The sequence below is a fragment of the Ustilaginoidea virens genome, chromosome 5, assembly GCF_000687475.1.
Source record: "Ustilaginoidea virens chromosome 5, complete sequence".
In the NCBI taxonomy this organism is placed as follows: Eukaryota; Fungi; Ascomycota; class Sordariomycetes; order Hypocreales; family Clavicipitaceae; genus Ustilaginoidea; species Ustilaginoidea virens.
Genome location: NC_057320.1, coordinates 3361220 through 3383800, shown reverse-complemented (window position 1 = coordinate 3383800; position 22581 = coordinate 3361220). Strand labels below are relative to the sequence as shown.

Genomic DNA, 22581 nt, shown 5'->3' with positions numbered 1-22581 from the left:
TTGGCTGTGCAGATCAAATGGCTGACGCAACCGACAAATAACGCCACTTTTCTTTTTTTTCCTTCTATTTCTGAATACTCTTTTTTTTTCTTTTTTTTTTACAAACTTTATAAGCTTCGATACCCGTGTAGGAGCAGTCGGTGGGGGATTGTCACCTCGCATTGGTACCCGCCATACTCTTTGTTTCCTTGTCTTGGACACGGACAACTGAGGTTTAGGTGCACAAGACTTGTCGGTGAATACGCGTGACGCATTCACTATGAAGAAGATGATATGCGCCTGGGCTCCATCCTCGAGTGGCGCTGCTCACCGTTGGCATGGCCATGTCGTAGTGTGCATGCGTCTATGCTTGTATACATGTACGACTATCTGATAACGCATCATCTGCCTGTCAGTCAGCTGGGGGATTGTCTGCTTTAAACCAGGATTTTTTTTTTTTTGGATACAGTGGGGATTCTAGAGCCATGCTTGCGAATCAAGTCTTGGAGCTCTATTATTATCCCCATGACCCAGGTCCTTCTCCCTCCCCTTCTTTTTTTTTCCATTTCCCTTCTATATATAACTTTTTCTTTTTTCTGGAATAAAAAAAATTGAAAAAAAAAAAATTGAAAAAACCGCTACGTCCTTTGGGATCCCAATTTTTTTTATATCTTTTCCCCTTCTACTATAATATCTTTTTATCTTGGGCAGTAAGGAGAGGGGGTTTAGGGACGGCAGGACTTGATGCAGCAAGTGGTTTACTTTGTATGCATCGTCTGGTGCATATGGGTAGACGCCGGGTGGGGCTGGAGGCAATGGAGGGGGTGGACTGCCCAACAGCCCAACTTAGGTACCTAGAGGTACAATAGGTACAAAAGCTCGGCCGGCACGAAGTGGTGGGCACTGCATCATGGGACGCTTGGGTACGTGTACGCGTACGTATGCGGCGAGGCGGTTTTGCGGTAGTGGCCGTGGCCGTGGCCGTGGCGCGCGCTTTCTTGCGAGCCTGCCTGAGCACGACAATAGAGATGGAGTGAGCATGACTGATGCCAGGGGCATTTCCTCGCGATGCACCAGACGTTTTGTTGCGAGGCAATGCTTGGTGCTTTGCATTGGGGGGCGGATAATGGCGTTTTGGTGACTTTGGGAGGGAGGGAGCGTCCAGCAACGGCGTAACGTGCCCGTACCCCGTCGGTACCTGGAGGCTTGTACCTGGGGACTTGTACCTGGGGACTTGTACCTGGGGACTTGTACCTGGGGACTTGTACCTGGTGGTGGCGTGCCGGTCCACCTTTTGTACTTCAGTCCGCATCGGGTCTAGGTCAGGTCTGGGCTGGTTGTTTCAGTTATTCATCTGGCAGCCAGCCCCGCCCCGCTGGGCTGAAGGATGAAATGAAACGCCTCGTCCAGGCTGGCCCTCGTTGACTTCTATTTGCCCTAGGTACCCAAGTTGGCGTTGGCAAGTTACTTGAGCGTTCAAAGGGAAGCGGCCGGCGGGCAGACAGAAACAGACAATGGTCGATTGAATACCTCGGTACCGCTGGTCGCAACATGGCGCAAGAACGACACTGCCGCGGGCTACCGGACCCTTGGCTTCGGGGCCAAATCAGCTCGAGGGTAGGCAGACGGCTGATGGGGATTCTGCCTGCCCATGGTTTTGCGATTCTCTCATCCCTTGGGATATTATCCCTCGGGATGTTTTTTTGCATTCTACGACGGCCCTTTTGAGCTGTCCCTCCTGGGGCCGTTGTTGGGGTAGGTGGGCCTTTCTTCTCCCATGAGGCGGACGTCCGAGTGACCGAGTGACCGAGTGACGACGAGTCGTCGACGGCTTTTCTGCGAGGCAAGACGATGCGATGCGATGCCGAGACGAGCAAAGAGCAAAAAATAAATAGATAGATAAATAAAGAAAAAATAAAGATGATGTTTTGGGCAATCTCAGCGGTCGTGGGTTCTGCAAACAAGAGCCTGTGTTCAACTAGCAGCCTAATTTCCGAGACGACCTGTCCGACCGAGAAGAAGATATAGCCACACCCTTGGCTGCGCCCCGTGCGAGAGGGACAGAAGCGCCCGCGCATTCTGGCGATTCCGGAAGCCATGTCACGAAGACTTGCGGCACTGGCAGAAAAAAAAAAGGGCTTAGCAATGATTTCCGCAGCAGGCGAGTGGGAGAGTGGGCGAGTGAGGGGGGCTTTACCCAGCCGGTGGTGCCGTCCGACCCCTTGGCGCAGTCGAGGAAGACGCAGCAGGGCTGCGAGGCGCTGCAGACGTGTCCGACAGCCTGGCACGAGCTGCGGGCGTCCCGCCCAGGCAGGGCTACCGCAAAGGCAGCGGCGAGGAAAAGGCACACGAGTCTCATTGTTTTGTTTGTTGTTGTTGTTGTCGTTGTTGGTCTGGCACTGGAGGCGGGGCGAGGATTTGTGGGAGATTATGCTGGGCTCCTCGGCATGCATAATGGGAGAGCGGACAAGCCAAGGACTTGACTGTTCTTGTCGGCGACGGCGGCGTCTTTTTGAGGCTCTTGCTCGGTGGCGGCGGCGGCGGTGCTCGCAGGAGAGGTGGTTGCATGCATGGCTTTTGCTTTCACCGTCCTTGGCGTGTGCGGCACGGGGACTCCGACACGGCGGCAAGTGTCTGAGCGGTTCGGTTCGTCTAATGCAAAGGGGAATTTCTGCCCAAGGAATGCCGAGCGAGTGGCGGGCAGTGCTTGCGTCCGGAGTGTCGGCATTGAAACCCACCCAATTCTCGACACGGCATGGACACGACCATGACACTCTGTCAACGGGGCGGAGCAGGGGGGAGTCAGGGGGGGGGGGGGGGGGCTATGAGAATGGCAACGTGTGTTTGCATGCCAGGTGCAGATGCGGAATCGGCTGCAAGGTCACACGATGCGCTGGGCAGCCACGGCCGCGGGACAAGGGTAGCCTGCAGTTGGGCAAGACTTTGCAATGTCGGCGTGACGTGGAGTCGGTCGGTCGCCTTTTGCTTCTCGCTGCCCCGACTGTGTCCGTCTGCGGCACGGCAAAGCAGGGTCTCGGCTCCGCGAGGCGCCAGGAAGACGGGGATGGATCTTGTTGGGGCGGCTTCGGCGATGCCCGTGGCCGTGTTCGTGTTCGTGGCCGGGTCCGTGGCCGGGTCCGTGTCCGGGTCCGGTATGGGAGACGTGCGCCCCCGGAGCCACCCGCTGGGGAGCTGGGCAGGACAGTTCAGTCGGGGCACGTTTGGCTGCGCTGCGCCGCGCCGCGCCGTGCAGTGTAGTTGCATCCCCGCATGTTGATGTCGTTCTCTCGGATGGTCCAGTCAGGTCCTGTCTGCTGACAGCCGAGGCATCGACCCCAGCTCCAGCTGATTGGTCGGGCGGCTTAGCCTGCTACGTCATCCTTGCTGCTGGTGTTGGTCATCGCCTCATCACTTTGCTCGTTTAACGCCAACCCCCAGCTTCTTCCCGGCAACCTTTCTTGCTTTCTCCCGCTCCCCCCCAACGGTTCTGCCGCCGCAACTGCCTCTCGAACGTGTCCACAGCTTCCCCTTGCGCCGGAAAAAAAGGAAAAAAAAAAGGAAAAAAAAAAGAAAAAAAAAATAAAAAGCATCCAGCGTCTTTCCATCCCGCTCGTCTCGACATCAAACCGCCAGCATGGGTGCCGCATCTGCCGTTCTCGTCGTGCTCATCACCATTCTGTGTGGGTGGCCTCAATTCGCCCCGGAAACCCCTTTTGTGAAAATCCTTTTGGCCGCTGCTAAGTGAAGCTAACGTTTTGGTTTCATAGTCCCCCCCTTGGGCGTCTGGGCCGTGGCAGGGTGCGGCATGGGTGAGTGGCTGGCGCCGGTCCAGAGATGATGTCTTTTTTCTTTTTTCTTTCTTTCTTTCTTGGGGGGGGGGGTTTTTTTTTTTATATATGCTGACAATCGGAGCCAAGATCTGTTCATCAACATTTGCTTGACTGTCCTGGGCTACATCCCGGGCCATATACACGCGTTCTACATCGAGTACATCTACTACGACCGCCGGGAGCAGGCTCGTCAGGGACAGTATGCGGCAAAGCGAGCCCCCGGGGTGTACTCGGAGAACGTGCAATCCGGCGGCCAGGGCTACGGCACCATCGCCCAGCCGACTCGCTAGGGCGCGGGGACGCGGGGAAAATGGGGAAATCTGACTGGCGGCAGATCCTTGCCTGGAGATGCGATATGGGGATGGCGTTTGGCCCGGTAGCGGAGGGGAGGAACGGGGGCGGCGGCTGCTGGGAGGATCTGGATATCCCGGCAAACCTAGCGGTGGTTGCGCAGTTGAAGAAGGAGCATGTTCATGGCGGGGGCACATGCAGCTGGTTTGGATCGAATACGCAGGCTGATGGGATAGACGAGAGAAGAGAAATGAAAATAGAATGATAAAATCTGGACATTGTCGTCATGTGAGGCTGGCCGAATATGCGGTGAGATGGGTGGGAACGATTGTCTTGATGGTCGTGCATGGATGGGTCGCGCGAGTCCTGCCTGTCCTGCCTTGCTCCTCTGCTTGCTGCGCTCCTTTGGCTGTTGGACAAGAGAAGGCCGCCTTGCACGGTCCACGGTCCGCGACACCCAGCAGAGTCTTGGTTCGCTCTGCAACGGTTTCTTTGGCGGGAGCATGATTCGATTGCCGCCAAGATGCCGTGTAGGAGAGGCTGGTGCTTCTTCCATGCAGCCCAGCCCAGCCCAGCCCAGCCCAGCCCGTTGATTGGATGCGCTGCGCTTGCCCAAAGGTGAACCAGACCAGACTGTAAGGTATCAGGCTCAATTTATAAGTATATAAAGGGTTACATTGACTAAATTATCATAGCTGCAAGAGCAAAGCTATGTACTCCATGTAACCAACCCTGTATGTGTCACGTGACAGTCGTGATATAGACGCTTTGGTGCCACGCCGGGCTGCGCCAGGTGCCTGCCTGCCAGGCAGCTGCCAGAACTCCATCCGGAGCGGGGTAACGCCAAGCCCAGGCCGCACAGCACACCGACGTGGACTGACTCGGAAGAAACGAAGAACGAAGACGAAGAATAAGAATAAGACAAAGACAAAGACAAAGAGACGATAATAACAGTCGCCGTCGCCGGAAAAGCCAAGCACGGCGCTGCGCTGCGTCCGCGACTCGTGTCTCCAGCAGCTGGCAGCTTCTCCCCGGCGCCCCGTTGGACCAACGACGGCGTTGCGGATGCGGACCGGCATTCTGCACCGCCCCCCGGTCCCCTCTCTCCCTGAAACTTCTCGTCTTGAGAGACGTCGCCGTTGCCCCCGTCGTCAGCTTCCGCCATGTCTCCGTCGACCACCAGTCCTCCTCGCCTCTGCTGCTCGCCTCCCCCTTGCTCGCCTCCCCCCTGTCAGAAACCGCCTCGGCCGTGCTCGCCGTCCTCGGTGGTTGCTTCGTCTTGCCGTCGCGTCCACGACAGTCGGCCGTTTCCACTCCCCTTTTCCGTGACGAGGCCCTTTTTTGCCCTGCCCAATCTCACCTCGACCAGCGTCGTCGCGCCCTCCACGGCTCAAGGCAGGGCCATTCCCGTGGACGACACAACGGCCGAGCATCGCACGTCGGCGCTGCGCGAGCTGAGCAGCCATTATCCCAGCCGGCACCGGCACCGGCCCCGGCACCGGCACGACAACTCGACAGGCGCGCCCCAGTCGAGCACCTACGCCGAACCCGTCGTCGTGCGCAGCTACTACCCCGCGGCCCTGACCCAGCACGACAAGCCCGCTCGGCGCCGGGCTGGCGGCCGCGGTCGCAGCGGGGCCGTGCCCGGGTCTGACGCTGGCGGGCCGGCCACCGGCGCGGCCCGAACCCTGCCCTTTGCCAGCAAAACGATAACCCTGGCCAACGGGACCGGCATGATGAGCACCATGACCCGGGCCTACAACAGGAAGAGGTCCGCCGCGGCGGCAGGGGCCCAGCACCAGCAGCAAGAGGCGCGCCTGCCCCCCGTCGAGGCGTTTAGTTTCAGGAGCTTCCTGGCAAACCAGGAAGCCGGCGCGGGCGCGGGCGCGGGCGGGGCGGATTTGAATTCCGACCTGGACAGGATAGCGGAAATCTGCGCCAGGTCGAGGTACTCGCTGAGCAACCAGTACGAGGTCCACCACACCCCCCACGGATGCGGAGCCTCGCCCCTCGCGTCTGCGCAGAGCCAGCAGCAGCCTCGAGGCGGCCCGACCTTGCAGGTGCAGGCCGTGCCGTCCGACGACGAGGGGGACGCGAGAGCCGCCCGGAGGGAGGAGGAGGAGAAGAAGAAGAAGAAGAAGAAGAAGAAGAAGAGGCAGGCCGCCGGGAGGAACAGCCGAGCGGTGGGCACGCTCGAGACCATCATGTCGTCGAGTCGGTCGTCGGACGAGGACCGGTCCAGCAAGAGGTGCGCCGCCCCGGAGCCGGCCGACAAGGCCCGCGGGCGCAGCGCCAGGAAGGCGCCGGGGCCCTCGTCATCATCGCCCACGGCATGCCTCTGCCGCAGCGGACGGCGGCCATCCACCTCGCTGGCCCTGATGAGGGGCTCGAGGCAGGGCGGCGCGCCGACGACGGACGCGGCAGCAGCTCGGACGGCGTCCGCCGCGGCGCTGCTCAGCGAGCCGGCCCTTCCGCAAGCCTCGACCCGTCAGCTGGTGACGCGGACAAGGATGGACGCCGAGGCGGCGCGCCAGCCGGACGGACAAGACGTCGCTGGAGCAGGAGCAGGAGCAGGCGCAGGCGCAGGCGCAGGCGCCGCGAGGAGCGCGCGGGGGGACGCGCCGGCGGGCGGCCTGGTCTCCGCCCTGGCGGGCTGGCTGCCGTGGATGCCGTCGTCGGGGCGCGCCAAGCCCGACCGGGGACGTGCGGAGGGCAGCCTGAGGAATCTCTTCCACCAGGCGGAGCAGGGCAAGGGCAAATCGACCGTGTAGCAGGAGGCTGGATGGCTACACTACGGCCGGCCACGTCTTTTTGGCGCAACGCCTGCGGCCGGGTCCCTCGCACGCCGCCACCGGCCAGGCAAGGCATTTCCTGCTCATCGCCGTGCCTCCCAACGTAATACATACGTGCCCAAACGCCATGTGAGGTGAGCGCGTCGGCCGGGGCAGCCATCACGACCGCCAGGCAAGCGAGCAGCAAGGCGGGGGCGCGCATATCCAACTTGGCGAAGCACACGAGACACGGGCGTTGTTTGTTCTGTATTATTCTGTTTTATTTAGCATTGCTTTGCTTTAGTTTTATTTTATCTTATTTTATTTTATAGCTTTTTTCCCCCCGGTTTGGCAGTTGTTTGGCAGGACGCAGGACGAGTCAAGTCATCTGGGGCGGATTGTCTGTGGGGTTCCGCCCCTTTCATACACTACAGTAGGTACCTTACATCTTACATACTGTACGTACATCCTAGGGACAGCCCAAACAGACGGGGGCTGCAGCCCCAGCCCCCGTCCCGCCTACCCCCCCCCTTCCTCCCTGTACAGAGCACGCAGAAGTCGTCGACAAACACCCAGCAGTCAGAGACAGAAAAGCCGCCGAGGAAAACACGCCCATCTCTGGTCAGGCTTGTAGCTACAACACATGGACGCCAGAGACTTTGACAGGCCCCCTGGTTCCGTCCCCGTTCCGTACCCGTTGCCTTGCCTTGCCGCTCCCGCTCACGCTCGCCTTCACGTGTTGCCACCTTCACCTTCATCTGCCATCAATTGAGGCGCAAGACATGCCCATCCCTGTTCCCGGACGACTGCCCCTCTGCCGATAATACTGTACAATTTCTCCCATCGCGGCTCCGAGCAAGACGAGGAAACGAAAAGAACAAGCAACAAGAAAAGGACAAAAGAATGCCCAGGTAGAGGTCAAAAAGGTCCCCCGTCGCCCGCCCGCCCGCCCGTCCACTCCGTCCGCCTGCTCCTCATTTTTCGTCCGTGTGAACCCGCTTGGCTTCTGGCTCGCCGTCGCCGTCGCCGTCGCCGTCGCCGTCACTCCCGCCCTCTGCGCCGCGCTTCTTGTCCTTTTCCCGCGAGCCGTCCTTGGCCTTGCGGGCTTCTCGTTCCCGACGCTCATTCTCCTTTCGCAGCGCTTTGGACTCAAACTCATGCCAGTCGCCATCAATCTCCGCAAGCCTGGCACGGAGCGGAAAATTCAACAAGTCAGCACAGAGCCCTGATATTGGCCGCGGTGGGGGGAGAAAGGGGGGAAACGAGGTTGGGTAGAAAAAAAAAAAAAAAAAAAAAAAAAACCGGCTATATATACTTACTCCACTGCTTGCCTTGGCAGCGGCTCCTCCGTGGTAAAGTAGGCGTGCTGCAGAGCCTCGGCCGCCGTCGGTCGTTTGGCCGGGTCGTATTGAAACATGGCAGCCAGCAGATCAAAGGCCGCCGGGGTCAGCTTGTCGCCGTACTTTTCCGCCAGCGTGCTCCTGCGCTTGACCGTCGGCCGGAGCAGCTCGAACCATGCCATCTCGGCCAGTCCCGGCCAATCCTGCCGGCTGGGCGTCCCCAAGATGCTGTAGATCTTGTCCAGCTGACTCAGCTCCGTCCCGTCCCCCGGAAAGATGGCCGTCCGGTTGAAAATCTCCACCATGACGCACGCCGCGCTCCACACGTCCACCGCCGCCGTGTACTGCGTCTCCCCCAGCAGCAGCTCGGGGGATCGGTACCAGATCGTGATGACTCGGTTCGTGTAGTCCAGCTGATGGCGCTTCGCGTAGAATCGGGCCAGTCCGAAATCCGCCAGCTTCAGCACCCCCGTGTTGCTGACCAGAATGTTGGCCGCCTTGATGTCGCGGTGCAGCACCCCCCGCGTGTGGAGGTAGTCCAGGCCCTCAAACAGTTGCCTCGCCAGATCCTTCCTCTGCGCCGAATCGAGCCCGAACGTCGGGTGGTTCAAGAGGCCCGTGAGATCGTGCGAGAGATACTCAAACACCATGAAGCAGTCGTTCTTCTCCACCATGACTTCTTGGAGGTTGACAATGTTGGTGTGCCGCAGGGACTGGAGCAGTTTGATCTCGCGCACCGCCGTCACCGGGAAGCCATCTCGTTCCCCTTCCATGCGTATCCTCTTGAGCGCCACCAGACCCTTGGTGTAGCAGTTGACGCCTTTGAAGACTTTGCCGTACGTTCCCGACCCCACTACCGACTCGTTGCCAGGCTTCCTGTAAAAGACGGATTCGGACCCCATCAAGTCTGCCTCCAGCGTGGGCCGAGACTTGAGCCGTCGCATCATCTTCTTGACTTTACGCATCCGCGGCAGCACAACCACCTTGGGCCCTTCTGGCGTTGAGCGGTTCCCAAGCTCGGTTCTCTGCCTCGCCGACGCTGGCTCGGTAGGCGCCGGAGCCGGCGCCACCCGGGCAGGCTCCTGTTCACGTTCACCGCCACCGCCACTGTTGGCCGACGGGTCCCTCTTTGCCGGCGCGTTGAACTTTTGCGAGATCTCTGGTTTCGGTGCCGTCGGTGTCGGCTTTGACGATGCCTTGAAGGCGAAGCTGAACTTGCCCGAGCTTCCCGGCTGCGACGACGCTGAACCGCCTGTTGCGGCGGGGCGAGTCGGAGCGTGCTTTGCTGGTCCCAGCGACGACTTTTCCGTCGAGGGCGAATGTTCTGCTGCGGATCCGTTGGGTGGCCGCCTGGTGGTCTCGCCATCAAGCTCTCTGTCTCCTTGCTTCAGCCCAGCCTCGTCCTTGGAGCTAGCCATCGCCGCTGTTGCGGCCGCCGCGGCCGCCGCGCTCTGCTGTCTGGGGTTGGATTCATCATGGGTGTGGCTTTGGGTCTGGGCCATTGATGAAGATTCTGCGCTACTTGGCCCTGGAACTTTGACAATGGGCCCTCGAAAGCCACCTCTGTTGCTGAAAGAGCTTGTTCTTTGCACGCAGCCTCGCGGACCACCCCGATAGTTTCCAGGCGGATACGGATTCATAGGGCCAGATGGTGCTCCGTGGGGGGGTGACCTCGAAGAGTAGCTGTGGTAGTGGTCAGATGGGCCAGTCGGTACACCGTGATAGCCAGAGCCGTTGTGGTATTGAGACTGATGTTGGCTGAAAGTCCTGGTCAGCATTGTTACACGCATACACACAGACGAATCCAAAATCTGAGCTGTTGACAAGGAAACTTACTGCTCAGGAGAGAACTGGCCATTGCGGCCCGGGCGACCGCTTGGATACGGCGAGGGCGATTGAGAGTGGTGAAAGGGGCCGCGGTGTTGGGGAGATTGCGAATAGCCCCTGGAATCACTTCCAAAGGGCAGATGAGGAGGAGGAGGAGGAGGAGGGGGTGGAGGTGGTGGTGGTGGTGGTGGCGGCGGCGGCGGCTGCTTGTGGTTGAAAGCCGTACTGTATCCGCCACGGTAACTACTTCGAGAGGCCATGTCGTCGTCAAAGTCGGAGCGGGACGAGTAATGAGGCTCAAGCGCGTCTTCCACCCGCCTGCGATCCCGATGAGATCTCGGAGATGCAGGATGTTGATGGTGGCGCTGCGATCTTTGTTCACCGTCAGGGGCTAAGGGGCCACTGGGGCGGGGTGGAGGTGCAGCAGGCTGGCTGGAGCGTGATGAAGTACGATGGTGACGGGGGGGGTCTTTCTGGCGGTTCCCGCTTGGAGAAGGGGTACGTGACGGCCGATGACGCTCTCGAGACCGTGGGCGACCACTACTCCTTGGCGGTCGAGGTCGTGAACCCGATCCTTGCCTTGGCGGCGACCTTGATCTGGACTCGCGTTTCCGTCGTGAATGGGAGCCCCCTGGGGGGGATATGGACGGCCGAGGACGAGAGTGACGTCGCGAGGATGTCGATCGATGTCTTTGGTTGTGGTGTTGGTGTGGGTGGTGTGGGTGGTGTTGGTGGTGGTGTTGGTGGTAATGCCGGTCGCGGGGCGAGTCTCGACGCCGGTGCTTCCTGGAGTCGGTTGCGGGTGAGTAGTCTCGAGCTCTCCGCGGAGATTCGTTGTCCCTCTTGGTTCTCTTTCGATGAGGCGAAGCAGCAGAGTGGCTCTGTCCCCTTTGCCTTTTGGCAGACGAGGGCGATGTCGGGTCCGGCCGCTCACGACTGCGACTACGCCGTGATGGCTGGTCAAGATCTGGCCGGCGGGCTTTTTGGGCCCGGAAACGGGGTATCAGGTCGTCAAGCTCGGGGCCTCTGCGGTCGGGCTCGCCGGGGGGGTGGCGGGGGCGGTCTCCGCTGCGGTGTCGAGAGCGGTCTCCGGAGCGGTCTCGAGAGCGACGGCGGCTGTCGTGAGTCGAGGTGTTGCCGGATCTTGTATGGCGGCGGCGTGACCCGGGGCTGGGGCTTCGGCGGCTTGTCCTGAGGGGAGATCTGGGACGATCCGAGGGAGATGCTCCTCTGCCCGTGCGAGCCCTTTCTCCTTGGTCACGTCCTCCAGGGTCTCTCATGGCAACATATCCACGCTGACACAAATGTTGTGGTGGATGGCTCTTTGCCTCGAGCACCTCCCGTCCGAGTTTTAGTGCAGATGGCCATAAATCGCCGCACCTTAGCCGACCAACAGGGGACTTGGCCCGACCTTCGGGGGGGAAGTCGTGCTCTGCCACGGCCCACTAATCAGAACCCGCCTAATTCCCCACGCAAGTCAGTCTCAGTCATCAGGCAAGCCAAGCCAAGCCAAGCCAAGCCAAGCCAAGCCAGCCGCCTTTGCCTGACAGACAGACAACCCGCCCCAACCAACGACCACGGCAAGGAAATAAAAAAAAAAAAAAGAAGAGAGAGAAAGAGAGAGAAAGAGAGAGAAAAAGAGGGGGGAGAGAAGGGGGGAGGGGGAGAATAAAAGAAGAAGAAAAGAGAGGGAAAAAGAAAAAAAAGAAAACGAAAAGGCAACGCCAAGCGATGCCAGTCCTCTCCAGGCTCCAGGCTCCAGGCTCCAGACATCAAACGGCAGGTCGTGCATGCTACAGGGAGCAAAGGCATCCAGTGCTATTGTGCCGGTAGTCCGTGCCTACCGCGTGAAGTCGTCGAGAGATCATAGATGCAATGCAGGACGCAGGCGTTCCTCCTCGGCAAGCAACCGCAAACTTGCCAGAGATTCTATGACTGACGCCTCACCCATGCATGCATGCATGCATTGCCGGTCCAGTTTCAGCTCAAGTCGGCGAGCCTCCGTTGCGCCGCCCTCTGCATCCGAGTCCCTGAAGTTCCGTACTTGCGCTCATCTTCAAGACGTGTTGGGCCCATGGCCTTTTTGTGCCGGTTTTGCTTGGTCCCGGTTGCCTGAAATGACACCAGTTTTGTTGATGATAGTATCCCCTCCCCAGGCCAAGCCAAGTTGTCTCAATAAAAAGAAAAAAAAGAAAAAAAAAAAAAAAGGACAAAGGCAAAGACCTCTCTTGCCGCTCCTACACAGGTAGAGGTGATGGGAAACTACATACAGATCCTCTCGGATTATTTACGAAGACCTCAAAGTTCTGCCGAGCAGAACCACCGGCCGAGGGACGCCTCAGTCCTCAACCTAAAGCTGCATTCAAGTCAGCTCCATCGTGTCGTGTGCAAAAGACGAGCAGTCATCTGTCTGAGTCCGGTTGCTGCAAGTTGTTGCAAGCTGTTGCAGGTTATTGCCAGTCGTTGCGAGGCGTCGCAAGTCTCGAGATGCTGGGGGCTGCTGGGAGCTGCTGGGAGCTGCTGCATCTCTCTTGTCGAATAGCCAATCCGATTCCTGCTGGCAGGTAATGGCTGCTAAGATATGGCGAATGCACGGTTGCAGTTTGAGCCTGTACGGCGCAGCATGCGCGGCACGCCGCGCTTTCAACAACAGTGCAACAAGACACAAAGCGTCTGCGGGTGAGTTGGGCAAACCCACCCCCTTCCCCTCTCCTTCCTCTCCTTAGACAACGGTACACGGGAGAGCACCGTGTAATTAAGAGGGTGGCAAATCCCCCTCGGCCTGAGCATAACGAACGACCTGCGGCCCTGGGCAGAGCAAAGCACGACTTAATTCGTAGCCTGATGCCCAGATCAGATATCAACAGGCATGCGGCTTAGCCAACGGTAGGTTTGACAGCTAGCATGCTCAAGACTGGTCGGTCAGTCTGAGGAGGTCGGGAGACAGGGTGTAGGCTTAGTGACCGAGCGGCGCCGTCTGCGATGGATCTGTAGTGAAAGCAGGGCTGATCCAGGAGCTCGATCGACCATTGCAAACCATGGCCCAGAAAGAATGTAAGGGAACGAACGACACATCTATCCTGTCAGTCGTGTTTCGGGGGGATGCTGACAAGTTGCATACGGCCGAGGCCAGTTTGCCAGACGTCATGCGAGGCGGCGGGTGTGCTCAAAGATATCGGGTGCTTCATCGCTGACGGTCTTTAGCGACGTCAGTACGGGGGCCGAAGGGTTCCGTCTGTCGCAATGTCAAGGGTTTTGTGGCATATCCTACAGTGGTCATGCTCGTCATGCTCCCACGTTTGTCAAGATGGAACTGGAACATTCATCAACGGCTGGGTAACTTGGAATGGACGAGTACATGTGCACAGAAACTTCGCTCACGTGATGAGGACAGTGGAGACGGGCCATCATTGGTCCGGTCCGTCGCTTATCTTGGGATTTCTTTGGCCTGTGCCTCGGCAGCCGTCCAGTTCCGTCCAGTTGTCCGTCCGGTGTGTCCACCACCACCACCACCACCTGGCACCATTATCAATTCCTTGACAACCATGGCCAAGTGCGGTGGAACATGCCGACGAGTCCGTAGCCCGCCCCATCCGAAAATGCATCATGTACGATGCTAGAGTTTGAAGAGGAAGAACGACGATAATATACCGATAGTTACACTAGAGGTAGTTGCGTGAGCCCGGCGTGTCGCTGTCGCTGTCGGTGTCTATATACTCTGCCTCGCCTCGACTTTGCGACTTTCTCGATTTTCTTTTCTTTTTTTTTTTTTTTCTTTTCTTTCCCCTCCGCCCTTTTGGGGCGGCAAGGTCTTTCTACTGAAATCGTATCCCGTTCGGTGCTTTCTTTCTTCCCTTTGACTTTCTGCCACGGACTTCAGCCCTCTTCTCGTTCAGCTCCCTCGTCGTGACAGCCACGCCTTTTTGGTTTTCGGTTTCGTGCAGTCCTGGCAGTGTCGCCTGCGGTTTAGCCATGGAATGGCTCGGTCGTGCCAAAATCGAGTTCACACATGCTCCGACACCGCGCGCAATCAGGGAGAAGAGCGGAAATGAGACGGATCTGCTAAAAATCGTCGAGGCTGCCACTCCCCCTTGTCATTTGAACCCTCTGCTGTTCAATGGCCACCTGCAAACCATCTGGACAGCTACCAAACCCCATGGACCTCCGGTGTATTACCTTCGCAAAATCTTTGATGCTGACCACAAACCTTACCAAGGAACGTTTGCGGTAGATTTTGCCGTGCCGCCGTTTGAGGATCACGACGAGACATTGCCCAGACGAACAAGGTACTTTAGCGACCAAGAATTCGCCAGTATCGGCTCCGATGATTCCAAGCCCATGTTGGTAGTTTTGCACGGGCTCTCCGGCGGCTCACACGAGGTGTACCTGAGGCACACCATCGCACCACTGCTTGGCGATGGGGGCTGGGAGGTGTGCGTTGTGAACTCGAGGGGTTGTGCGCGAAGCAAAGTCACCAGCGGCTTTCTCTACAACGCTCGAGCTACCTGGGATATCCGGCAGGTGAGTTGTCCCTTTGCCAGCCCCCAGAAGCGCCAGTCCTAACCATGTCTTTTCAGACGGTGAGATGGTTGAGAGAAACATTTCCTAATCGACCGTTGTTTGGCCTGGGCTTTTCCTTGGGCGCCAACATGCTTACCAACGTGTGTGTTTCCACCCCCTCCAACATGTTGCAGAAAGGGAGCTTCTTTGAGTTGAAAAAAAATTAAAACAAAATCTAGTACTGTGGCGAGGAAGGCGAGAATTGTCTGCTCAAGGGAGCTGTCGCTTGCTCAAACCCTTTCAACCTGGAAGTATCAAGCAAGATACTCCAGAACAGGTTGATCGGCAGGGAGGTCTACCTCAGAATCATGGGCAGTAGGTGGTGCCCAGAACCCGGAAAATCGTCTTCCTTTGCTGACACAGTGCATCCTGTAGCGGCGCTGAGGGGCTTGGTTGAAACGCAAAAGGATGCGCTGCTCAAGTATTCCAATCTTGATCTCCCCTCGATTGCAAAGGTTAAATACCTCCATGAATTTGATCGGGAAGTCCAGTAAGTCGGGGAGAGAAAGAAAACTGCCATAGCCGATAATCCATACTAATTCTTAAAAGATGCCCGACATGGGGCTATCCCACCGAAACTGCTTACTACAGAGATGCGTCTTCCACAGACGCCGTCTTGAACATCCGGATCCCCTTTGTTGCTCTTCATGCGACGGACGACCCGGTAAGTTCAAGTCCATTCGTGTGGCCCCGAGTTGAAGAGTTGACGAATCTGCAGATCGCGGTCAGGGAAGCACTGCCATACGAAGAATTCAGACTCAATCCCAACACAGTCATGGTCACGACGTCGTTGGGCGGTCATTTGTGCTGGTTTGAGCTGGGAGGCGCTCGTTGGCACCCGAAACCAGTGAGTGGCTTCGAAAAAAAAAAAAAAAAAGACCAGATCAAAGTGCCCGTCTTTCTTCTGACCTTGGCTGTCTTAGGTCTGCAATTTTTTAAATCACCTCGCGTTCCAGGTAGATTTGGACAGTGTGAAGCCGTCGGCCGGGGCGACCATGCCGGAAAACGCATCTCAAGGCCCGAATTATCAGCCTATGCGCCGCAGGCTTGAGATTTTCCGACAGTAGAGCACTGCGAGGTCTCGGGGAGGCGGAGACAAACGTTGGAAAAAGGCTCCAATGACCAAGCTTGAATATCTCGCCTTTTCTTTTGCCCCTGTATAATGAGGATGTCTCTATAGAAATGCGCATGCTAGACTCCAATGATGACAAGTTCGGTTAGTCCCATTATCTGCTGCACATGCAATGATACCAGTATCCACGACCTTTTTCAAAATAATCTTTTGAGGTATACATGCAAGGTAAATAAACGTGAGCACACCAAAGATGCCAAAACTCCCAAACGCCAGACAATGCCAAACATCAAAAGAAAAAAAAGGTGGAAGCAGATATGAAAAAAAATAAAAAAAAATAAAAAAGAGAGAGAGAGAGAGAGAGGGAGGGAGGGAGGGAGAACAGCAAAATAGCCCAAGCACGGCAGTTTGATTTTTCGCGTAATCTTCCTTTCAGAGCCCGGGCCACTTTCGTATCGAGTCTCATTCTCGTCATGCGAAAGCAACCTTTCTCTTTGCTTTAGCAGCCTTGGACCCCGTAGACGCCATGGTCTTGACGGAGACCTCGTCGTCGTCGCCAGCAACACTCTTTCTCTTTCTCTTCTTCCTCAACGAGGCCTTGGCATCCTCGAGCTTGCTCTTCCGCTCTTGCTGCTTCTTGTCGGCCTCGGCCTTGCGAGCTTCTCTAATCTCCTCCATCTGTCGAGCCTTGATCATTTTCGATTCAATCTCGCCATTCTTTTCGGCCTGGACAATGGCCATGATGGTTGACATGCTCTCCTACTCGATGGACCATTAGCGCATGCTCTGCATCAAAATCTGCTGGCGCTAAAAATAAAAAAAGATGAAAAAAAAAAAAATAAACAGGTCACAACAAAGGGGAGAGTGGGAGCAAAAAAAGAAGGTGTGCGGACGCACTGCATCATCGGCAAAGACCTTGCCCTTCTTCTTGCCTCGAGGCTTCACCACGCCGACGGGCGTGACCATGTTGAGTGCCGGGATACCCAGCTCCGCCTCGGTGTAGACTTTTTTCTTGGGCTTTTTCAGAAGCGCGGCCCGGTTCTTCTCCTTGACTTGTTGCGACACTACGGGGCCCTTGGGCTTCTTGGACTTGGAGATGCCGTCTGTCGCGGATCGCTTGGGCGCCCCTTTTGCGGGAGCGCCTTTGGAAGCAGCGTGCTTGTTCTTGACGGTCCGCGTTTTCGAGGCCGCCATGCTCAGGAGTTGCTGCCGCTCGTTCCGGGTTTGTGAAATTTCTTGAGCAGGGCGACCAGGCGGGATTCGATTGGCCAGAAAGACTTTCGACTCTGAAGAGCAGATTATAATGTACGGAGTTACTCCGTACCGAGCGAAGGGAAATTTTTTTTTTGCAGGCGATAAGCCTTGTGAGGGGCGATAAGACGGAGAGGAGTGGGGCCTAGACGTGCTGGCGACATGCTGACTGGTGTAGGTGCAGATGATGTCAATACGTGGTGCAGATAGTATTTTTGCAGCACCTTGTCCCATGTCCCATGTCGGATAGGTCGTTACCTCCTAGGTTCTAGGTGGGGGTACGGAGTATTCCACAGAGCGAGGTCATGTCTATACCAGCAAGCAGTTTTTTTGTGATAGAAGTCAACATTGCCGGGGCATCGATGTCATGTCTGAGGGCGGGGGGGCAAAAAGCACGATATGGAGAGGGAGATGTAATGGACGTCTCTACCAAATGCCAAGTCGGCGTGCCGAATGTGCTGAAGATCATGATGCGCATACCTGAAATCTCCAAAGTACCTAGTACCTGCTTGACAGAAGTGCCTACCTCTTAGCTAGGTACCTAGGTAGGTACCTTGCCTTCTACCCAGGTGCCGTACCTAGGCTAGGTACCTACCTATCTATTTAGGTACCTACCTAGCAAGCTTGGGTTCTTGGCGGTAACCCACGGGTGGCCTGGGCCCTGGGGGCTTCAACTGGGTGGTGGCTCTGGGCCTCTGGCCAGCCCTTACTACCAAAGGCGGCTGGGCACTTGCAGCGAGTCAGCCAGCGACAAAGCGTTCCGCCCAGCCAGCACTAAAAGGGTCCTCCCTAAAATAAGTACAGGTACATACATGCAAGCATACAGCCTGCACGCGTTCAGTGTCCCTTTTTTTTTTTTTTTTTTTTCTTTGTATCCATTATTACTTGGCTTTTTCGGGGCTGGCGAGGGCCTAACGTTCTGGCAAAGACGTCAACTGGCACTCACTCATCTGGTCCTGGTCTGGCTGGTTCATCGAACTTCGACCCGACGCTTGGCAAGAATTTCTCGACCTCCACACACAACACCACCACCACCACCAACCACCAACCACCACATCCGTCCCTCTCCTCCATCCCCTCGCTGGAGATTTTTGCTTCTTTTCCTTCAATTCTTTTTTGAACCCCCCCCGGCTGCCCCACCTGCGCTACTGCATTCTCGACTCGACAACTCACTGCCTTCATCCCCCCCCCCCGCTGTGTATCACGCCTCATTTTGGCCGCTCAATTGTCCCTCCCCTCCATCGTGTCATATTCTTCGTTTCGACTCCCGTATACGTCATTCTTTGAATCACCATACGAAATCCAACCTTTTCCCCACGCAGCCCACGTTATACACACCAAACCACCACCTTGCTCACGTCCGTCCCGCAACCCTCGTTGAGCTTCCTTCTCACAGTCCTTGAACTGCCTCTTCAGTATCCTGCAGCGGGCTCGCAGCCTCGATTTCAGCGCCCTCGTCTGTGCAGCCCTTCCGTCATCCCTCGTGGCGGAATCAACACCAAAAGCCGACGCGTCCCTTGCCATTAACACATCGTGCTCTTCTCCGAAGCTCGTGCCCGACCCGCCTCGCCATTCCCTTGACTCGGGCTCTTGCAACTCCGCCTCGGGGGTGTCTGCCGACCTCGAGCCGTTCCTTTAGACGCGACGAGAAAAGAACAAGCAAAGAGGACTAAAAAGAAAAAGCCGTCTTCATGGCGACCGACAACAGCAATCTATGGACTCGTCGCACAAAGTAAGTTGCGAATATCACCTGCACGCCTCGCCTCGCCTCGTGCCGCGCTCGAGTGTTCTGCGTACCCATGCTCGCCTGACCGCAGCTGACCTTGGACGGATTCGTCTCTGTTTTTAGCACCGGCAAGTTGTCTCTTACGACATCAGGGGCCGGTTTGAACGGCTCGTCGGCCACGGACGCCTCGCGTAATGGCGTCTTCTCTTCCAAGCGCTTCGGGGGCGACGTCTCGGCGCACGGCAAGGCAAGCCCCTTCAACACACCCGGCGGTGGCCTAGTATCTCCCACAAGTGGCGCGTCGAGCGCCTTTGGCCTGGGCTCTGGTGCTTTCGCATCCTTTGGCTCGGCCAAAACGCCCAAATCCGCGGCAAACCCGTTCGACACGGCCATGGGCTCAGCGGTGCCCAAAACCACAGTCGCCAAAGACGGCAACAAGACGATGAGCAAAGTGCCGAGCATGGCTTCCATCGCCGAGAACAAAGTATCTGCGCCGTCGACATTAGCCTCGAAATCGCACCCGCTGAAAGATGCGTGGTCCTTTTGGTACCGACCCCCCATTTCCAAAGCCCACGGCTTCATCGAGTACGAGAATACGTTGCACGGCATCGCCACCATACGAACCGCCGAGGAATTCTGGGAAATATACTCCCACCTTAAGAGGCCGTCTTCCCTGCCCGTGGTATCCGACTACCACATCTTCAAGAAGGACATCCGCCCCATCTGGGAGGACGAGGTCAATCGCAAGGGAGGGAAATGGGTCGTCAGGATGAAGAAGGGCGTGGCTGATCGTTACTGGGAGAACCTTCTTCTCTCGCTCGTTGGGGACCAGTTTGGCGATGCTGGCGAGGAAGTCTGCGGTGCTGTGCTTAGCATGCGTAATGGCGAGGACATCCTGAGTATCTGGACACGGACGGTCGGTGGTCGTGTGCTAAAGATTCGGTAAGTTCCCCCGGCAAAGTTGTCTGCGTACCCGCGTCGCGCAAAGTCGGCTAATTAATTTGATTTTTTTTTTCTGCGTCCTGGTGCACAGAGAGACTATGAAACACGTGCTCAGCTTCCCACCCAACACCCGGGTCGAGTTCAAAACCCACGACTCCAGCATCCAGCAGAGGACCGCCCTGGACGAGCAGCGTCGTGAAAAGGCCAACCAGAACCAGAGCGGAGAAAGACGCTACACGTCTGCTGGCCAGCGACAAAGCCTTGATTAGACAGAAATGTACATGAATCCTTATGCCGAGCGAATCTATGAGACACAATCCCAGGAACCCTTGTTTTTTTTTTCATATTTCATTGTATAGTATCTAAAGCGTCCGAGGGACTAGATAGGAGAGCGGAATCTAGACCTGAAAATCTTGTCTCGTCTTTGCCTCTTGTCCTTTCCTCCTTGCCGTCACGACCTCTTTGTTTTCCTGATAATTCTTCGTTCTTTGTCGTCTCTTTCGAGCCGTCGTCATCCATAGCCGGAGCTCGTTCCGGCTTGGCAACGAACATCAAGCGGCGCAAGGGCCATTAATGCAATGCTGAAAACCTACTTCTTCGTCCCTGGCCCAGAGCATTCCGGGGAACTGGAACCCGAGGGTGGCTCTCGACAAAACGGAAGAAGAGAGAAACAAAAGAAAAACAACAACAACAACAACAACAACAACAACATGAGGTAAAGGGAGGGCTGGCAGTAGAAAGGCAAGCGATGTCATGTGCACGGATGCTTTGATTGGTTGATTTTGACGGGTTTCATGCCATGATGTACTCTATGTATAGCTATATGAATCTGACTGCCCTGCAACGATGCGACACGGACAACACGGCTGCTTTACTTGAAGGCGGACTGGGCAGAAACGAGGGGCGCTTGGCCAACAAAGGCATCGATTCTGACGGGAAAAGTCTGCGTTGTCTTTGTCGACTGCCTGACGGCTACGATAGGTGAGCCAAGTTGACGACCGTTTTGACTTGCGGTTCACGGCAAATGGGTCAGTCAGTCGTCATCGAGGCTTGCTTGTTCCCCTGTCGCTCGCCGTCCTTTTGGTCTCTCCTCCTCTCCCAGACCTGCAGATACGTCTCGCCAAGATACAGCAGCTCGCTTTGGACCTTTTCCACATACAGATCCTGGCAGCTGACCCATTCGCCCGTCGCTTTGTCAATCACCTGCGCCTTCCAAGTCTTCCTCTCGTCCCCCGAGTCGGCGACGTCTTCCCTCGTGCGGACGGCTTCGTGGACCACGTTGGCGACCAGGTCGTACCAGATCGGTTCCGAGGGAGGCCATTCCGCCGGGTTCGGCTCCACGTACGGCGACACGTCCAGGTTCCGGGCGTCAAAGGTGACGATGGTGGGGTTGCGCTCCGACACAAACTTGTTCTGGGAGAAGCGCTTGACGTGCAGGACGAGGTAGGGCGGCAGGGGGTGCAGCAGCCGGTAGCGCTTGCGCTGGGAGTGGTGCTCCTGCGCCGACTTGCCGTCGTACTTGGACAGGATCGTGGTCAGGGGCACCTGGGGGATGATGTTCTTCTCCAGCTCGTCCTGGAACAGGGGCGCGGGGGGGAGGTCGAGCGTGAGGAGGAGGAAGCGCACAACGTCGACCTTGACGTGGGCGGCCTCCTCGAAGCGCAGCCGGTCGGTGGCGTCGGCCCTGGCGGTGATGGCCTGCGACTCGACCTTGAGCTTGCCCTGGAAGGTGCGCTGGATCACGGAGCTGCCGGGCCTGGTCTTGCTGCCGCCCAGCCCGAGGTGGAGGTTGTTGAGGAACCAGGAGAGGAACTCGACGGGGTCGGACTGGTTGGTCAGCGTGAAGCGCTTGTTGGACCGGAGCGCGATCTCCTGCAGCAGCTCGTGCGGGGAGACGTGGGCCTTGAACGCGCGCGGGTTCCAGATCTTGCGGAACAGGATGCCGCACCGCTTGACGAGCTCCGACTTGGTGGTGGTGGTGGTGGTGGTGGTGGTGGTCTTGGCGAAGTCGTCGAGGAGGAAAAAGTTGCGCAGCGGGGGCACGTGCGACAGGGTTTGCACGACGACGTTGAGGTAGTCGTTCGCCTTGATGTTGTTGATGCCCACGAAGCCCGGGGTGTACTCCTTGCCCGACAGGGTCCACGCCTTGCTCCGTCCCGCGGGCCCGGCTTGCGCTCCGTGCGCGTCGGCAGACGAGGCCGACGTGCCGCTGCCGCTGCCGCTGCCGCGATCCAGGGCCATCACCTCGCGCCTGGTGTAGCGCGGATCCGAGACGTACTTGATGTCGTCGAGCGACTTGCTCGTCACCTCGTACCCCTCGGGGAGGACGTAGACCCGCTGCGTCTCGAGGTTGATGAAGACGTGGTCATCCTGGTCCAGGGCGTGGAAGTAGGCGTGCGACCGGGGCCCCCTTCCCTGGAAGTACTTGCCGCACACGAGGCACGCGTAGACGTTGATGTTGGACAGGGACACGGAGCACAGCTTCTCAAAGTCAAAGTCCAGGACGTGCCGGTCGATGGTGTCGAGGTAGAGGTCGGCGTAGCCCTCGGCGGGGTTTGCTTGTCGCAGCGGCGCCGATGCGGTTGCCCCTGCGGCGGCCTCTTCATCTTCTTCTTCATCTTCTTCTTCCTCTTCGTCTTCTTGGCCCCGGGAGTCCGGCGGCGACGGCGGGCTTCCGAGCGCTGCTGCTGCTGCTGCTGCTGCTGCTGTCCGTGGCTTCTTCGACGCGGGCGAGGCGACGCCTGCCAGGTGCTCGAGAGCTTCAGACGCTTGGCGTTTTGCCATTTGGCACGGGGCGGGCTTCGCGCTGGCACGAGGTACGCGACGGTCGGCTATGGGATTCGGAGCGCGGGGAATTCGAACGGCTATCGGCTTTTATTCTTGGTTTTTTTTTTTTTTCTCCTTTTTTTACGTTGCCGTCAGTTCGTAGACGGCTTGGCGAGGTCGTTGCTTAAAGGAACAGATCAGTCAGCATTGAATAAAGTCGCAGAGA

General features: G+C 57.5%; 8 protein-coding genes across 8 annotated transcripts; 4 read left to right on the top strand and 4 right to left on the bottom strand.

Moving 5' to 3' along the window:
* Window positions 1-2407: 2407 nt before the first annotated feature.
* On the bottom strand, window positions 2408-3243 carry UV8b_06705 (uncharacterized protein; the record flags this gene model as incomplete). Its single annotated transcript, XM_043144202.1, has 2 exons — window positions 2408-2685; window positions 2865-3243. 2 exons carry the CDS (start codon window positions 3241-3243, stop codon window positions 2408-2410), a joined length of 657 nt encoding a protein of 218 aa, XP_043000137.1.
* A 370-nt stretch (window positions 3244-3613) lies between these two features.
* On the top strand, window positions 3614-4099 carry UV8b_06704 (uncharacterized protein; the record flags this gene model as incomplete). The annotated part of the gene is made up of 3 exons (XM_043144201.1): window positions 3614-3659; window positions 3747-3788; window positions 3897-4099. 3 exons carry the CDS (start codon window positions 3614-3616, stop codon window positions 4097-4099), a joined length of 291 nt encoding a protein of 96 aa, XP_043000136.1.
* Window positions 4100-5263: 1164 nt separating this feature from the next.
* On the top strand, window positions 5264-6871 carry UV8b_06703 (uncharacterized protein; the record flags this gene model as incomplete). The annotated part of the gene is made up of 1 exon (XM_043144200.1): window positions 5264-6871. One exon carries the CDS (start codon window positions 5264-5266, stop codon window positions 6869-6871), a length of 1608 nt encoding a protein of 535 aa, XP_043000135.1.
* Window positions 6872-7845: 974 nt separating this feature from the next.
* UV8b_06702 (uncharacterized protein) lies at window positions 7846-10298 on the bottom strand (the record flags this gene model as incomplete). Its single annotated transcript, XM_043144199.1, has 3 exons — window positions 7846-8056; window positions 8191-9969; window positions 10048-10298. The coding sequence occupies 3 exons, from the start codon at window positions 10296-10298 to the stop codon at window positions 7846-7848; spliced, it is 2241 nt and encodes a 746-aa protein (XP_043000134.1).
* Window positions 10299-14010: 3712 nt separating this feature from the next.
* Window positions 14011-15665, top strand: UV8b_06701 (uncharacterized protein; the record flags this gene model as incomplete). The annotated part of the gene is made up of 7 exons (XM_043144198.1): window positions 14011-14559; window positions 14616-14699; window positions 14778-14913; window positions 14974-15088; window positions 15148-15262; window positions 15317-15445; window positions 15522-15665. The coding sequence occupies 7 exons, from the start codon at window positions 14011-14013 to the stop codon at window positions 15663-15665; spliced, it is 1272 nt and encodes a 423-aa protein (XP_043000133.1).
* A 476-nt stretch (window positions 15666-16141) lies between these two features.
* Window positions 16142-16864, bottom strand: UV8b_06700 (uncharacterized protein; the record flags this gene model as incomplete). The annotated part of the gene is made up of 2 exons (XM_043144197.1): window positions 16142-16429; window positions 16568-16864. 2 exons carry the CDS (start codon window positions 16862-16864, stop codon window positions 16142-16144), a joined length of 585 nt encoding a protein of 194 aa, XP_043000132.1.
* Window positions 16865-18612: 1748 nt separating this feature from the next.
* Window positions 18613-19858, top strand: UV8b_06699 (uncharacterized protein; the record flags this gene model as incomplete). Its single annotated transcript, XM_043144196.1, has 3 exons — window positions 18613-18653; window positions 18771-19589; window positions 19681-19858. The coding sequence occupies 3 exons, from the start codon at window positions 18613-18615 to the stop codon at window positions 19856-19858; spliced, it is 1038 nt and encodes a 345-aa protein (XP_043000131.1).
* A 760-nt stretch (window positions 19859-20618) lies between these two features.
* Window positions 20619-22373, bottom strand: UV8b_06698 (uncharacterized protein; the record flags this gene model as incomplete). The annotated part of the gene is made up of 1 exon (XM_043144195.1): window positions 20619-22373. One exon carries the CDS (start codon window positions 22371-22373, stop codon window positions 20619-20621), a length of 1755 nt encoding a protein of 584 aa, XP_043000130.1.
* Between the last annotated feature and the right edge of the window lie 208 nt (window positions 22374-22581).